This window comes from Bos javanicus, chromosome 10 (assembly GCF_032452875.1).
Source record: "Bos javanicus breed banteng chromosome 10, ARS-OSU_banteng_1.0, whole genome shotgun sequence".
In the NCBI taxonomy this organism is placed as follows: domain Eukaryota; kingdom Metazoa; phylum Chordata; class Mammalia; order Artiodactyla; family Bovidae; genus Bos; species Bos javanicus.
The window spans coordinates 680,210-698,349 of record NC_083877.1 but is presented as its reverse complement, the minus strand read 5'-3'; the positions used below and the strand labels follow the sequence as shown (position 1 = coordinate 698,349).

Genomic DNA, 18,140 nt, shown 5'->3' with positions numbered 1-18,140 from the left:
TGCCTGGTCTCTGACTGACCCCCCTCCTGTGTTTCTTGACCACCACCCGGGCCAGCCACACCTCACGACTCATGCCTCCCGCTGGGCTCCGGTCACTGTCTCTTGGCCCTCTCAGCATGCGCCACCCCAGGACCCAGCAGCAGCAGCTGCCCTGCCGCAGCCGGAGCTGTCCACCTCACTGGCTTTTTCTTTTTAATCAACCTCAGGGCTCCGCAGGCCCCCAGTGATTTAGCCAACTGTAGTAGAAGTCTAGAGCCCCATCTGCAGGGGTGAGAGAACCCTAATCTTTGTCACAGAGGACATCTTACTCTCTTTCGGGCACCTCACATATTGCAGCACGAATCCTCCAATGCCTCAGGGCACACGGGCCGCCAGGTAGAGGTCACGCGGCCTCATTTTCCTTCAGTTTCAGAGGGGACAGAAGGAAGGCCTTCTTGGCTGAAGACTGCCCCACTCCTTATCAATAAATCTCCTTTTACAGCTCTTGAAAATCAGTGTCTAGAGTTCTTCAGCCACTTGAAGTTGAAGGCAATGAGCATACACATTTCATTCTTGTCAAAAAAATTTACCTGGGTATTGCATACAATACAAATCAAGTTAAACAGGCTTATTAAATAGGATACTCCCTTCTAGGAAAATAGGATGAAAAGCTGAGAGTAATAATAGAAACTAACAAAAAGAACCACTAGAGGAATGGTAGATTCTGGAGAAAGACCAACTGGCCTCAAAGTCTGACACCACCATTCCTGATCTGTATAATCTTCACAAGGGTTTTCATCTCTTATGCCTTAATTTCTCTACCTGTAACATGGACATCATAGAATGTATGTCATAGGGTTTTTGTTAATTGAGTGAGTGAACACCTAGAAAATGCTTAGAAAGTGTTATCTATACAAACCAGCAAATTAATGGCTAAAAACACAAAATAAAATAGCAAAAGTTATTGCCAGCCATTGGGAATTAGGAGATCAGGGTTTTAGGCATGCCTCTTGTTTTGTGACTTCTATACTAGATTAAAAATGGTTGCAAATGCTTTATCAAACCCCCTTCAAGAGGCGGGATCTCTTTCTTCACCCCTCTGAATCTGGGCTAAGCACACAGCTGTTCTAACCAACAGAATACAGATGTGACTCTTGCCAATTTCAGTCCTACATTTTAAAAGAATTGGCAGCTTTCACTGCCTCCTGGGAACCTAGCTGCCATGCTGAGAGGAAACCCAAGCAGCACATGGGCAGGCCTGGGTAAGACAGAAGTGAGGTGACCTCCCAGCCCACAGCCAACACACGCTGGCCAGCCACGCTATTAAGCCATTTTGGAGGTGGATCATGTAGCTGCAGTCACAGACACAAGTCCAACCACCTCCAGCTCTGCCCCAAACTGCAAAATCACAAGTAAGATAGGTATTTTAAGACTTTAAATTTGGGGGGCAGTTTGTTACACAGCCATGGACAGACAAAAAAGTCCTCAGACTAAGCACTCAAATCGGTTGTTCAAATTTTATGTTTATGAAAAGGGAAGAGAGAGAGAAGAGGCAAGGCATTCATTCAAACATTTGTTCAACACCTACTACGTGCACAGCCTCTGTGACACTGCTATTCTGATGCTAATGGTTTGTGTCTAAGACAGACAGTAGACAACTCATTACAATGAAGTGTGATTCCAAAAGGACAGAGGAGTAAGAAAGAAGTAGAAAAGGGTGTGGGCATATCAGATCTTCCAACCCTGGTATTTTGTAAATTTGATGATGTAGAGTAAGTACATCTGTGAGACAGCCACTTGGATTATCTTGTATGATTATCTCATCTAGAGAACAATTTTCTCCTGTACAAATCCACTTCTTAATTAGAGTACCAATAAAAATATGGGTTTCAGTAGCTACACAACAAGTGATGGTGAAAGCATGAGGAGTCGCCTCTATAACCCACATTCTGGAGTGGAATAATCTCATGAAAGAGGATTTGAATAAAGAAAGAAGGATAGGTTAAGGGACATATCATTTCTTTTAGGGCAACTAAGGTTTCAAAGTAAATAGTGATGGGAGAATTTTACCTATTCATTGCTTGATGTTTAAAAAGCAAAGAATATACACTGATTGCTTTGGACAGGAGGTTTTAATCACTGCCAAAAAAGAACAAACCCTTAAAGACAAAATTTTAGTTTGCTACATAAATAGGCAGCTGTCTATCAGGCAAGCAGATCCAGTTCTCTGCTATCCTGTGAAGATAAATTCAAGTCATTACCCTCATAACACTGTACCTTAAGACATCTTTCCAAGGTCTGAATAATTCTAAGAACCAAAAAATGTGATTATGACAGGGAAATAAGGTTCAACTACATACTGGTCCCACAAGTTTTAACCAATACAAAGAGAACTAATTGCTGACAGAAAACGCATGGCAATGAGGAAGAAGATTTAGCAGCCTTTCCTTGACGAGGTTTGGGAGAATTTATTCTAATACTGCTGAAAGTGTGTCCATTCAGCTTCTTGATCATGGAGGAGAGGACCTGAAAGTCAAACATTTAATTTTCTAAGTACTTTTAAATTTGTCTGGTGTTGAAGTCCTTCCTTAACTTCGTGTTAGGAAAAGAAAAACAGTCTTTGATATGGAAAGCCAATAGACAAGAAAAAAGAATAGCCAACTCACGCTTCTCAAATTTTCCTTTCGTTGTGTTGTTGTCAATGATAAGGATTAGTTCACTTTGGTTAAAGTGTTTAGACCTGATAAAATCATTTGTGGTCATCAATATGACCACAGGTAGAGACAATTTTACTGTCTCTTATTAGTATGTCACAGAATCTTAAACAGCTATTGTTTAAAATAAAGACACAGAAGAAACACATTCATGAACTTCCTGTTTTTCCATTTTTAAAGTCCTCATGCCCAATACCCAGCTGGGTCTCCTGATCATGAATCCTTCACATCCACACGCCTCCTGCCTCTCTTGCACCCAAGCATTCCTGGGGCACTGCAGGCAAAGGCCAGTGGGGACCAAGCTAGCTGCTGTCACCAACAGGACCAGCAAATGACAACAAGAAACTAATTTCAGTCACTCCCCCTTGTTTAGGATGTTACAGCGTCGTGTCAACAATATCGTATAAGAGGCAAAGACTCTGGTGGCTAGAGAACACTTGTAGAAGGGCTGAGCTCTCAAGTCAACACCAGTGAGACAGCGTCTTGTTCATGATACCCAGGATAAGCAAGGCAATATTACTACTCTTCCTGCCCCTGAAATCCTGGTGAGCATCAGGCTCAATCTGACCCCAAGGCGACCTCCACACAGCTTTGAGGCTCCTGGGCAATAAGAGCTACGTCACCAAAAGGTAGGTCTTAATAAAAGAGAATGACGACTCTGCCTGCTAAGACATTAAAGCAAAACCAGTGTTTAAGAGAAAAATTACAGTGAAAATGGGAAACTCTCCTTTACATCATGGACCTTAATGAGAAATACAAATGAATTGTATTCAAGTCTATGGATCCATATGGATACTGCTCCATGGATACTACAGAGAAGGCAATTGCTACAAATACTGCCCATGATAGAGTGAACTGAGATTTAGGGTCCACAAGGTATGACTCACACAACCCTCTTTTGCTTACAAATTCTCTTTACACATACCCTGATTTAAAATATGGGGGAAATCTCTGGTGGTCAAGGACTCTGTGCTTCCATTGCAGGGGGCACAGGTTCGATTCCTGGTCAGGGAACTAAAATCCCGAAAGATGCGCAGCACAGCCAAAAAAAAAAAAAAAGTATTTAAATATATATGTATGTATGTGTGTGTGTGTGTGTGTGTGTGTGTGTGTGTGTGTGTATAAAACTATTCTTAAAGCCCATTTCAACTACTTAATCTGTAGGGAAACTCAAGATTGGGGGGACAGAGTGGCAAGGAATTCACTATACCTAGAAATGGAAACCAGCCAAGAAACAAACGAGCAGACATGGAAGGAGAGGAGAGGGAACCTGGCGAAGGACATGGCTGGGACGGAAACTTGTTTACTTTCTTAGGAACAAAACTATGCTCTATAATGCTCTATTACTACTGCTCCAACTATCGCAGGGGCCACGAAGCACCCTCAGTGCCTTCACGTGGCCACGGGGTTTCCCAAGGAACTCCTAAGGAGTGGGTACAGCCAGGCAAATCATGTTTTCAGTGTTACACCTCCCACTCGAGTTTCACAGGTATTCTCGGCTCATCTAATGCACTCACTGACTGTGCCAATACTATTCAAGTCAATCCAAGCCTCCTTTCTCTCTCGTCAGCATTCTAGTCACCTTCATCCTAAACCTGTGATTCAGTTTTTAAACAAAGGTACCTGAATAACATACTTCTTGGGTGACAGAGACTTAAAGTTGCCACACAGAAACAAACCATGTGAAGGGCCTGGCAAAGACTCTGCAAGATACATGCCCCTGATTTCTTAATATTTTTTTTTTAACTTTCTATTTTGTATTGGGGTACAGCCATTAACAATGCTGTGATTGTTAATTTCAGGTGAACAGGGAAGGGACTCAACAATACATATACATGTATGCATTCTCCCCAAACTCCCTCCCATCCAGGCTGCCACATAACACTGGGCAGAGTTCCCTGTGCTATACAGCAGGTCCTTATTGGTTACCCATTTTAATTACAGCAGTGTGTACATGTCCATTCCAAACTCTATCCCTTCCCCTCAGCAACCATAAGTTCGCTCTCTGAGTCAGTGAGTCTCTTGGTTTCTTATCTTAAATGACTTTAGAAGACACGTCAAAGGCTTCTCCTTAAACAGTGCTATTAGTGGAGTGGGTTGTGGGTTCTATTTTAGATGTGAAACCTCTCCCCACATGTAAAATTGGCAAAAATCACTTGGGTCTTTGAACCTCTTCCCCTACCTCCCGTTTTTAAGTGAAGCCCTCACTTTTAGCATCTACATCACAGGGAAAACCAAGGGGATTAACAAAGGCCTTTACCTCATTTGGCCAACATTTCACAATGCTGTTTCAAATGGGAGCTGGGACAACTCAGCACCAAAACACTTAAGAGCACCAGGCAGGGGCCAACTGTCCTCCCTGCTGGATATCGGCTCAGACCTCCTCAGATTTCCCCCTTCTACATCCCGGTGCTTCCCCAGCACCAGCCCCCACCCCTAGAGAGGGCTCCATCCTTTCATTTTCCCTTCACAGCTGGTAATCTGACATCACCTCTATCTGCCTTCCAGCTGTTATTTACATGGTTCCTTTTCTTCCCCTTTGCTCTCTCCAGCCATACTCAAGAAGCACAGACTGCTTTGCCCCAAAACGGCTCAGGGACGATAAGAGGAAAATCCACAGCCACCAAGCCTCCTGCTGTAGACGCCGATCACACAGACTTCCTCCTCTCTTCTGAGCATCCAGTTCTGTAGGTTTCCCATCACCACTTTTCAGGTATTCAAAGCCTGGGAGATGGGGGGTGGGGGTTGGCATGTGCCAGACGCATTCCTAAAGTCATCAAAAAAGGTGGCCTCCAGCATCTGACCACTCATATATTTGCATACCGTTTCATGAAGCTTTAATTTCAAAGGTGGTCTCCCAACACTCAAGTGGATTTGTTACTGCGGGAGCCGGGAATTGCAAATGTGCTCGCCTCAAAGACTCAGGAGTCCAGTCCCGGGCAGGAAATAAAGTTCTAAGTCGCTTTGATGTGTTTCCTCTCCACTCCCCTCCCCAGCGCGGGTCATTAGTCTCCTCCGAGGAAAGACCACCTTGCCTGAATTGCAGCACACGTGGGAGCCAGTGGCCGGCTCAGGGCTCCAACAATCCCCCGGGCCTCACCAAATTACTTACCGTCAGACTGAGCTCAGCTGGGACCCCCGTGTATTTTGCCGACTACGAAAGGGAATGTGGTACACGCCCCTGGAGGAAGAGTGGTGGGAAGGGACAGGGGACCCAGACCACGGAGAGTAAAACGCTTTAGCGTTTGGAGTAAAACGCTTTGGTGCAAGCTTGTTTCTTTTTTTAAGACACCCCTTTCAGACCGAAACATCAAGCCAGTTCAGCTCATTTCCTGAGTAGCACAACAAGTTAAAACAAGATCCAGAAAATCTATTAATCTTTAATTGCGCTGCCTCCAGACTGGGAGCGCGAGGCGGTGGCGTATAGGGAAGTGAGAGATGGAGAGCGGGGGGAGGTGGTGTAGCAAAGCAAATGCCTAAGAAACCAGAGCTCCTGACCTCAGCTGTTTCTTACCTCACTCAGCTCGGCCGAGGAGTCGTTTCCATATTTCATGGCAACTCCAGAATTCATGACTGCACTTTTCAGAGGAGAGAGCTCCTCCTCTTCTAGGTCTCGGAGCTGACGAGTTGCTTAGCAGGCTGGGTATCCACTGCTTGGTCCCTTTTGGTACATTTTAGTCTAGACAGCCATTTTCACCCAGGACAGTGGTGAAGCCCAAACGAAGGATGCAGGCACTCCTAGAAGGCACGGAGCTGGCTCGCGTTTCACAGACGAGCCGTTGCTGCAGGAGGCTGGGCGGTGTGGCGCGCTCGCAGCTGCCGCAGCGGCAGGGCCGGCGCGGAGACCCGGGGCACTGCCACCCTCGGCGCCGCCTCGCCTCTCTTACGAGGTCTGGGCGCCCCCCATGACCGGGCGGGAGGGTACCTCCGGCAGGATCCGGCCCCCTGCAGGGCTTCGGCGAGTTCCCGAAGAAACCAGGGCGGCGGGCCGAGGAGGATCCCAGCCTCGGGTTCCGGGGAAGGAAAGAAAGCTGGAGAGAGCCGGAGCGCCGCTGCACTTCGCGGCGAAGTTTCCCGTTTGAATCGTCTGGAGTTGTAAGTGTTTTCTGATTGAATACAGCTGTCTAGCTGCTGCCTACGGGGTAAGCGGAGGAGGCGGGGCCAGAAAGAGAAAAAAAGGGAGGAGACCGAGCCCAGGAGATCTTGCCTAGAGAGCAAACATCCTTCCAGCTAGCTCTCTGCGATGGTAATTACAGGACCCAGGTCCAGCAGGAGAGAAGAAACGGGAAAAGCCATCCGAGCAACTGTGCAGAAAAATTAAAACACATGAAACTTCCTTCCTAGTAGCCACTTTCCATAATTTAAGAAGTTCAAGACAAGGCAGCGCTGTGCTTCTCATGGTACGTTAAGATTTTACAGAAGCGTGGGGTGGTCATATTCCCTGATCAATCTAAAGTCGACACAGAAGGTGTAAATTCACTGTCAGACTCTCTCTTTCTTTGGTAGACAGACTTCCATCACATAAACGATAAAAGACAGACTCAAATTTCCCATCCTCTCCAACCCTCAAGACAGTCCTTAAAAATATTACATTTCCCATCCACTTCAACCCCCAGACCTTCCTTTAAAAATCTGACAGTTCACCTGAGCGGCGCTAGATTCATATTTCTAGGGTTTGTTGTACAAATCCGAAAAGATTCAATAAGCTGTTATACCCGGACTCCTGGAGTCAAGAGCTCCTCTGTGGCCCTGCCTTTCTCAGAGGTGAAAATATCCCTCTGTGTGCCCTGGGAGGGGGCTTTAACTGAACATCTTGAGATGCCCCTAAAAATGTTCTGCTCCTTTAACAGTAGGTCTGCAGGATGGCTTAAGAGGCCTGCCTCATCAGTCACTTTCTACACAATGGGAACAAAATGTCGCCATCCCCAGTGACGGACTTTGGCATTTCCTGAAGCTATGAAAAAGACATTGTATTGTTAATTTCTAAGGCCTAATTTTTTTTTCAAACCAAATAGGATGTTTATTTTGCTCTTTAGGAAGAAGCAAAGAACTTGACTATTTGCATAGATCTTCTTACCCACATGCCTTCCTCCTGAGTTCATTCATTGCCTAATGAAGGCACTACTGGGATGAGGAAGAGTTGGCAGCTTTTTGGGGGCATTGGTCCCAAGTTCTAGGGCACTGTCAGACTAGAGCACATTAGGAGAAGCTCTTCCGCATGGGGACTGGTTGGGAAGCCACATTATTTTATTTATTTATTCATTAAAACCTGTTGAAAACTGTGTCCCTGAAGACGGAGATGGTGGTAAAAGAATATAAAAATATATATTAGACTCAAGCACTAACCCTGCCCATAACGTGTTTGCAGTCTCATAAAACATAAGCAGAAATGACTATTCTAAATGGATGCTTGCCATAAAAGCAGGACAAATGAAGATCTACTGATCTGTGAAGAATGGCTAAGCCCCTCAGAGATGCAGAGTGAGGAGAAAGTATCCCAGGATGTGGGCCCACGAAGAGAGAAAGGGTGGGTGGGGACTAGAATGTGCAAAGCATGTGTGGGGAATGGCAGGTGTTCCATTCTGGAATGGAACCTGGATTAGATGAGTGAGTTAAAGCCGCCAGATCATGGACAGTTTTGAGAGCCAGGCTAAAGTAACGGGCCTTCTGATTGGCAATGGGGAAAAATGCCTCTATGGGTTTTTGAGCACAGAAATAATAGGATTAGACCTGTGCTTTTTTAGACATTCCAGTGGATTTGTATCACACTCATGAGTAACTAATATGAATTCAAGTAGACTAATGTTGAGTATGATTCTGGTATTTAAAGAAACATATTTTTCATACTAGATGGCCCCTAAAGCCAAGCAGATGACTTCATCTGGTGTGCAACCAAAAGAAAAGTAATCTGCTCCAAGAGTGGAAGAAAAATTGGCAGTGTTGAACTTATTAAGAAGCAATATGTCTGCAGATTCTACTTTATGGACAATATAAGACATTTTTAAGAACTGTGTTGATTACATGGGATTTTCTTATTAAACATGATTGTAATACTTAATCCCCACATTAGCTGAAACTCCACTACAATCTGGCATCAGTAAATGTGGCGAACGGGAGGTAGGAAATGGACGTGCCAGCGGGACTATCCCAACAATCCAGCAAGAGGCTAAAAAGGCCTGAACTGAGTTGGGTCAGCGGAAATGGACCAGAGTGGGCAGATGTAAGAGGTTCTTGGAAAAATGGTAAGATAGTGAAAAAAGAAAGTAAGTACTGGAAAGACAGTAAACAGAAACTGTAATAGAAAGAAGAAAGCTTAAAATGACTTGTAGATCTAGAACATGACTGACTGGGATTTTCGACAATGTTTTCAACAAAAATAAGTATTCCAGGGAAGAAATATGTTAAGGAGGAAACTATATTTGGAATATCCTAAGTTTGAGGTGGCATATTAAAGTGAAAATGTAGAAGGAAGCTTGAAATGGAGCTAGAGAGATAGTCAAGGTTGTGATGGAGATGGAGGTTTTGGGGTTACTCCTATTAGAATAATAAATAAAACCATGGAAACAGGTTAGGTTGTCAAGCAAGACAGTACAGAGGAAAGAGAAGTGCCCTGAGGACAATATCTTAAAGAAGGTCTTTTTCATGAAGGGTAAAGAATAAAAGAAGAAATGGTAGAGAAGGCCAGTTAGAGAAATAGGAAGATAACCAGGAGCACTCTGAGTCTGGGAGCCTAAGGGAAATGTCAAGATAGAAGGGACAGCATCAATATTACATGTTATAGACGGGGGAGAAGCCTGAAGATGATAAAAGAGACATTAATCAAAGACATTAAATGTCCTTCAAAGATAAATGTCTACCAAGCCCAGGAGACAGACTGCAGATTATCATAAGGAATGGAGAGGAACTAGGGCAGTAAACATGTACTACTCTTTCCATAAATTTGGTGGTGACAGGAAATCGAGAGATGGGATAGTTTCTTCAGGTAGGTAAGCAATGTTGAGTAGAAGCTAGAATAAACATATCTGTAGCCTGGGGCTAAGGGAAACCCTGGAGATAGAGAAAGAAAGGAAGATGAAGCAAAGTTCCTGAAAAAAGAGGGAATGAAAAGGCCAAGGACAAAAATCATGAGCTTAGTTTTGAAGTAGGCTTGGAGAGAAGGAGATTTCAGTTGCTCCTTCCAAGGAGCCCAGAAACAGTTGGGAGAGCTGGAGAATTTATAGACTTGTAAAGAGAAGACTTTAGTTACATGGTAACTAATAGCATTTGTTTGAAGAGCAATCCAACTTCCTCTGTATGATTGTGGAGCACTACTGTTGCTTGGAAAATCCCCTGGACGGAGGAGCCTGGTGGGCTGCAGTCCATGAGGTCACTAAGAGTCGGACATGACTGAGCGACTTCACTTTCACTTTTCACTTTCATGCATTGGAGAAGGAAATGGCAACCCACTCCAGTATTCTTGCCTGGAGAATCCCAGGGATGGGGGAGCCTGGTGGGCTGCCGTCTATGGGGTTGCACAGAGTCGGACACGTCTGAAGCGACTTAGCAGCAGCAGCAGCAGCAATGAAAACCAGTGAGAACTTAGCAATTTTACTTTAAGAACAGGAAGACCAGACCTCCGTGGTGGTCCAGGGGTTAAGAATCCACCTGCCAATCAATGCAGGAGATACAGGTTCCATCCCTAGTCCTGGAAGATTCCACATGCCTCGAAGCAACAAAGCCCAAGCATCACAGCTATTGAGCCAATGCACCCTCGAGTTTGTGCTCTGAGGAGCCCGCGCACTGCCACTGGAAAGGAGCCCCCACTGGCCGCAACTAGAGAGAGTCCTCTTGCAGCAACAAAAACCCAGCGAAGCCAAAAATGTAAATAAATGAATAAAATTTTAAAAAAAAAAGGAACAAGAAGACGAGAGAACTGCCTGTAAGCTGTCAGGGCACGGAGAACACTGGAGTTGAGATCCTCTCCCCTGAGCTTGTTCAGCGTAGGTTCAACCCTGGTGGGCCACACTGAAAGCCAGTCACGTGTAGAGTATAGCTTCAGTAGTCAGGGAGAGTCCAAATCAGTTTTCTTCCAATCTAAGATTCCACGAAGTGAAGTTTGGTTTTGCATAGTTTAAGTGTTTTGTGGGTTTTTTATTTGTTTGTTTTCCTCTTAGTTAGGAATCAGGCTGGGAATTTCTACTATCAAAATATTACTGTAGACAAGAATGAAACTGGGTCAGTGTCCTCATATTTTTAGGAAGAAAGCATCCTATTAAAGCTAATTCACAAGAAGGTGAAAAATATTCATAATCATCTCAAGAAAGCCCAAAGTATTTGCATTGTAAAAGAGGATGCTTTGAAATAGGGCAAAACTCGCGGGATTTCCTGAAGAAGACAGGGACTTTCCAAGGGAAAAAGGGACTTCAGAACCCTGTGGAGATGCAGGGAGTCCCACTCCTCTAGGTCCCTGAGAGTCAATAAAGTCAGGGAACCCTCGAAGCATACACTCAGAAGAATTTCCTGCCCTAAATCTATAAGCCCACTCCCATGAGTTCAAAAATGCTTTCCCTAACTCAATTCCTCTAGTGCTCTGTTCAGTCATCAAGCCAGGCCTGGAGCCAGGGCTGACTCCCAGGCTGAGGCCTCCAGCCAGCCTCAGTGGCCTGCCCCATCAGACATCATTTGCTCTAGGTGGCACGACATAAATCATTCAGGAAGCACTTCGCTAGATGATGTTTGTCTTGGTCTCTGTGTCCTCAGAGAACAATGTTAAAAACCTGGAAAAAAAATCACCTAGCTCATCCCTGCCTTCCACTTATATAGGTGAGGATATGCAGCAGGTTTGTGGTGTTGCTTCTAAAAAAGAAGTGTGTCCACTGTGTGCCAGACATCGTGCCGTGCTTTGGGACTCAGTGCTGTATGGGACAGAAAAATTCTTGCTTTTACACAGCTGGCATTCTTGGTGGAAAATGATCCATAAATAAAGAAGAGAATTATAGCTTGTGGTGGATGCTATAAAGGAATTAAACAGGAGCTATGATGAGGGACAGCAGGCCCCTTAAAGAAAGTAGCCAGAGAAGGCCTTGATGAGGTGAGTTCATTTCAACATGAAGGTCAAGAAGGAGCCCACTAGGCAGAAAGCAGGGGAAGGTGGCCAGGCAGAAGGACAAGCAAGTACAAAAATCCCGAGGCAGAGAAGGGCTGACCTTTCCAATAACCTTCAAGTTTTAATTTAAATTTCAACAAAACGGTAGATACTACGATGGAATGTGATGAAAGAACGATGGAGGAGCCAGCCCATGCAGTGCGTGTGTGTGTTGGCCATAGAGCTGTCACATGAAGACTTTAAGCAGGGCAAAGATATGATCCAATTTATGTTTTTAAAAGATAAATCTAGTCCTATACAAACTTTAAAAAGTAGACAAAAGAAAGTTCCTCCTTTATATGAGTATTCCTACAAATAAATGAAAAATTGATAGAATATCCCTACTTTGCAACATCTACTGAATTAATCATTTAGGCATAAAGCACAATGCTACTAACATCATAAGACGTGCAAACACATGACTTCCGATGGAAAAATAAAATACCACCTGTGAAGACATTTTAGCAGATTTCTTTGGAAGGAATGATGCTAAAGCTGAAACTCCAGTACTTTGGCCACCTCATGCGAAGAGTTGACTCACTGGAAAAGACTCTGATGCTGGGAGGGATTGGGGGCAAGAGGAGAAGGGGACGACAGCAGATGAGATGGCTGGATGGCATCACTGACTCGATGGACGTGAGTTTGAGTGAACTCTGGGAGTTGGTGATGGACAGGGAGGCCTGGCGTGCTGCGATTCATGGGGTTGCAAAGAGTCGGACACGACTGAGCGACTGATCTGATCTGATATGATCTAGCAGAAGGAATATGTTACATTAGCCACAGAGAAACAGTCAGCAAATTCAGACCATAACTCTACAGGACAATCTGGTTTCTTGAACAAGTAAATTGTAATCGGGGAGAAAAAAGCAACTGGATGAGATATTAATGGAAGAAGAACCCTATAGATATATCAACCAGTTGCAATATGTGCTCCTTATTGGAATCTTGACTCAAATACACTGACTGTAAAATAATATGATACTTATAAGATATTCAGAAATATACTTTTTGAATATTTTATGCAATTTAAAATTATTAATGTTTAAAAAATTTTAATAGTCTTGTGTTTACTTTGAGTTTTTATCTTATACATATATATATGAAATATTTAGGGATAAAATGATACAATAGTTGGGATTTGTGTCAAAATCCTAAGGAGGCAAGGAAATCAATGGGGTTTTCAATGAAACAGACTGGCATGAATTGATAACTCTTAAAACTGGGTGACAGTGTATGGGAGCTCATACTACTCTGTCCACTTGCATATGTTTGAAAATCTTCATAATAAGAAAGCCAAAAAAGGACAATCTTGCCTTTATGTAAGAATGGGTTGTTGCATCATAAAATCAGTAGAACAAAGAAACTTGTTAAAAGCTATTTTGGTTGTCAGAGGATGCCTGTGGCTTGAAACTCAGTAAAATCAATGAAGATGGTAAAAAATGAATGAACTTGAGATATATTATTTACGTAAAACTGACCCAAACTCAGCGAATGACTGGATGGAGGTAATGAAACAAAGAGAGGAATCAGATGATCAATGTGGTGGTTGAACAATTGGGTGTGGAGAAGGACTAGGTTTAGGGGAATCAAGGGTTCTATTTTTTATTATTTACTTATTTATTTTTGGTTGCACTGGGTCTGCGTTGCTGTGCTTGGACTTTCTCTAGTCCAAGTCTCTTAAGCAGCAAGCTGGGCTGCTCTCTCCCTTTCAGCATACTGGCTTCTCACTGCAGTGGTTTCTCTAATTGTGGAGCACAGGTTCTAGGCCCACGGGCTTCAGTCCTTGTGGCTCGCAGGCTTAGCTGCTCTGCAAAATGTGGAATCTTCCCGGACCAGGGGTCTAACCCGTGTCCCTTGCCTTCTCAGGCCGATTCTTACCCACTGTACCACCAGCGAAATCCAAGGGTTCTATTTTTAGACACATTAAATTGGAGATTCCTATTTGACATCCATGAGGATGCCAATAGCAGCTGGATAAATGACTTTGGGGTTCAGGGGAGAGTCAAGTTAGACAAATGGATTTGGAAGTCAGCAGCATATAGATTAGAATTGATGTTGAAAGTCATGAGAACACAGGGGATCACCTAGGGACAGAGTGAGTACAAAGATGCAGCCCCAGGACTTATCATTGAGATGCTCCAATATTTCCAGAGGATAGAGGAAGAGAATCTAGCAAGGAAGATCAAGAAAAAAGTGAAGATGTGACATCATCGATGCCAAGAGACCAGGGTGTCAAGGAAAGTTGCAACCTATGTGAAATGCTGCTGAGAGTTTGAGAAAGTGACAACAAAGAAGTGTCCTTTGCTATTGGACATTACTGGGGACCTTGAGAGGAGCAATTTCAGTAAGTGATGGAAATAGATAGTAGCTAGATTAGTGTGGATTGAATAGTGACTAGGAAGTAAAAATATGAATGGAGAACTATGGACAGAGGTTCATGACATTATACACGAGGCAGGGATCAAGACCATCCCCAAGAAAAAGAAATGCAAAAAGGCAAAACGGTTGTCTGGGAAGCCTTACAAATAGCTGAGAAAAGAAGAGAAGCTAACAGCAAAGGAGAAAAGGAAAGATATACCCATTTGAATGCAGAGTTCCAAAGAATAGCGAGGAGAGATAAGAAAACTTTCCTCAGTAACCAATGCAAAGAAACATGTAAAATATCATGTATGAAACGAGATGCCAGTCCAGGTTCAATGCATGATACTGGATGCTTGGGGCTGGTGCACTGGGACGACCCAGAGGGATGGTATGGGGAGGGAGGAGGGAGGAGGGTTCAGGATGGGGAACACATGTATACCTGTGGCGGATTCATTTTGATATTTGGCAAAACTAATACAATTATGTAAAGTTTAAAAATAAAAAAAAAAATAGAGGAAAACAATAGAATGGGAAGGACAAGAGATCTCTTCAAGAAAATTAGAGATACCAAGGGAACATTTCATGCAAAGATGGGCTCAATAAAGGACCAAAATGGTAGGGACCTAACAGAAGCAGAAGATATTAAGAAGAGGTGGCAAGAATACACAGAAGAACTCTATAAAAAACATCTTCATGACCCAGATAATCACAATGGTGTGCTCACTTACCTAGAGCCAGACATCCTGGAGTGTGAAGTCAAGTGGGCCTTAGGAAGCATCACTTTGAACAACGCTAGTGGAGGTGATGAATTCCAGTGGAGCTATTTCACATCCTAAAAGATAATGCTGTGAAAGTGCTGCACTCAATATGCCAGAAAATTTGGAAAACTCAGCAGTGGCCACAGGACTGGAAAAGGTTAATTTTCATTCCAATCCCAAAGAAAAGCAACGCCAAAGAATACTTAGACTATTGCACAATTGCACTCATATCACATGCTAGCAAAAATAACGCTCAAAATTCTCCAAGCCAGGCTTTAATAATATGTGAACCGTGAACTTCCTGATGTTCAAGCTGGATTTAGAAAAGGCAGAGGAACCAGAGATCAAATTGCCAACATCTGTTCAGTCATTGAAAATGCAAGAGAATTCCCGAAAAACATCTACTTCTGCTTTATTGACTACAACCAAAGCCTTTGACTTTGATCACAACAAACTGTGGAAAATTCTTAAACAGACAGAAATACCAGACCATCTGACCTGCCTCCTGAGAAATCTGTATGCAGGTCAGGAAGCAACAGTTAGAACTGGACATGGAACAACAGACTGGTTCCAAATAAGAAAAGGAGTACGTCAACGTTGTATCTTGTCACCCTGCTTATTTAACTTATGTGCAGATTACATCATGAGAAATTCTGGACTGGATGAAGCACAAGCTGGAATCAAGATTTCCGGGAGAAATATCAATAACCTCAGATAAGCAGATGACACCAACCTTATGCCAGAAAGTAAAGAAGAACTAAAACCCTCTTGATGAAAGTAAAAGAGGAGAGTGGAAAAGTTGGCTTAAAACTCAACATTCAGAAAACTAAGATCATGGCATCTGGTTCCATCACTTCATGACAAAAAGATGGGGAAACAGTAGAAACAGTGAGAGACTTCATATTTTGGGGTTCCAAAATCACTGCAGATGGTGACTGCAGCCATGAAATTAAAAGATGCTTACTCCTTGGAAGAAAAGTTATGACCAACCTAGGCAGCATATTGGGAGAAGGCGATGGCACCCCACTCCAGTACAGTTGCCCAGAAAATCCCATGGATGGAGGAGCCTGGTAGGCTGCAGTCCATGGGGTCGCTAAGAGTCGGACACGACTGAGCGACTTCACTTTCACTTTCCACTTTCATGCATTGGAGAAGGAAATGGCAACCCACTCCAATGTTCTTGCCTGGAGAATCCCATGGATGGAGAAGCCTGGTGGGCTGCAGTTCATGGGGTCACACAGAGTCAGACATGACTGAAGCGACTTAGTAGTAGTAGTAGGCAGCATATTAAAAAGCAAAGACATTACTTTGCCAACAAAGGCCCGCCTAGTCAAAGCTATGGTTTTTCCAGTAGTCATGTATGGATGTGAGAGTTGGACTATAAAGAAGGCTGAGCACTGAAGAACTGATGCTTTTGAACTGTGGTGTTGGAGAAAACTCTTGAGAGTCCCTTGGACTGCAAGGAGATCCAATCAGTCCATCCAAAAGGAAATCAGTGCTGAATATTCATTGGAAAGACTGATGGTGAAGCTGAAACTCCAATACTTTGGCCACCTGATGCGAAGAACCAACTCATTGGAAAAGACCCTGATGCTGGGGAAAATGAAGGTGGGAGGTAAAGGGGACAACAGAGGATGAGATGGCTGGATGGCATCACTGACTCAATGGACATTGAGTTTGAGTAAACTCTGGGAGTTGGTGATGGACAGGGAGGCCTGGTGTGCTGTAATCCATGGGGTCACAAAGAGTCGGACACGACTGAGTGACTCAACTGAACTGAACTGAACTGAGGAGGTAAAAAAGTTGAAAGAGCACATGGAGATAACTTTTGAGAAGCATTTTACCCAAAGTCTCACTACACCTGAACCATCTGATGATATCATGAACCTGTCCTAACTTCTACTTCTGAGCTTTTCTCCCTTTATTATGCCCCTTCAGTCAACTTATCTTGGAATCCCTTAGCTAAGATTACAGATTCTATGTTGTTAGCACTGTGGACCCCTCCCTAAATGGATAACTATTCCATCGTTCTGGGTCTTTACCTTACTGTTTATGAAATCAGCTATATTGCTTTTAGACTCAGTGACTTACTGCTGTGAAACAGATGGACTGCGGCAGATAATTTGGTTCATCTGTGTTTAAAATTTGCTAAGAAAATTCCACATACCTATGGTCAATTAAACTTCAAGAAAGGAGCCCAGAGCATATATTGGATAAAAGACAGTCTCTTTAGCAAGTAATGTTGGGAAAGTTGGACAGTTGGACAGTTGCAACATCCAATCAATGAGGTCACTCTCACACAATACACAAAAATAAACTCAAAATGGCTTAAAGACTTAAACATAAGACATGACACCATAAAACTCCTAGAAGAGATCATAGGTAAAACATTCTCTGACATAAATTGTACCAATGTTTAGTCAGTCTCCCAAAGCAATAGAAATAAAAACAAAAATAAACAAATAGGACCTAATCAAACTTATAAGCTTTTGTACAATAAAGGAAACTATAAACAAAATGAAAGACAACCTACAGACTGAAAATATTTGTAAACGATCAGACTGACCAGGGTTTAATTTCCGAAATACATAAAGAGTTCATACAACTCAACAACAACAACAAAAACCCAATTGAAAAATGGGCAGAAAATCTAAACAGATATTTTTCCAAAGAAGACATGCAGATGACCAAGGGGCACATGCAGGTGAAAAGATGCTGAACATTGCTAATTATTAGAGAAATGCAAATCAAAATTATAATGAGGTACCATCTCACACCAGTCAGAATGGCCATCAAAAGTCAACAAATAACAGAACATGTGTGGAGAAAAGATAACACTCCTATACTGTTAGTGGAAGTGTAAATTGGTGCAGCCACTGTGGAAAACAGTATGTAGGTTCCTCTAAAAACTAAAAATAGAATTCACATATGATCCAGCAATCCTACTGCTGTATCTAGAAAAAACCATGTGATTCAAAAAATACACGCACCCCAATATTCTAGCAGCACTACTCACAATAGCCAAGACACAGAAACAACCTAATGTCCATCGACAGATGAATGGCTAAAGAAGATATGGTGCATATATACAATGGAAAAGTATTCAGACAGAAACAAGAATGAAATAATGCCATTTGCAGCAATATAGATAGAACTAGAGATTATCATGCTAAGTGAAGTCAGAAACAGAAAGACAAATACCAT

The 18,140-nt window shown here is 43.1% G+C and overlaps 1 protein-coding gene across 2 annotated transcripts in view; it reads right to left on the bottom strand.

Annotated features, from left to right (window-relative positions):
• MCC (MCC regulator of WNT signaling pathway) overlaps positions 1 to 18,140 on the bottom strand; it is a 524,409-nt gene that overhangs the window by 305,973 nt on the left and 200,296 nt on the right. Inside the window, exon 1 of one of the 2 annotated variants that reach the window (XM_061429888.1) lies at positions 6,208 to 7,399. The exons of the other annotated variant lie outside the window; for it this stretch is intronic. Within the exon in view, the coding sequence (XP_061285872.1) occupies positions 6,208 to 6,264 (57 nt within the window). The 5' untranslated portion in view covers positions 6,265 to 7,399. Of the gene's footprint in view, positions 1 to 6,207; positions 7,400 to 18,140 lie in introns of those variants that run through there. 2 annotated transcript variants of the gene reach the window in all.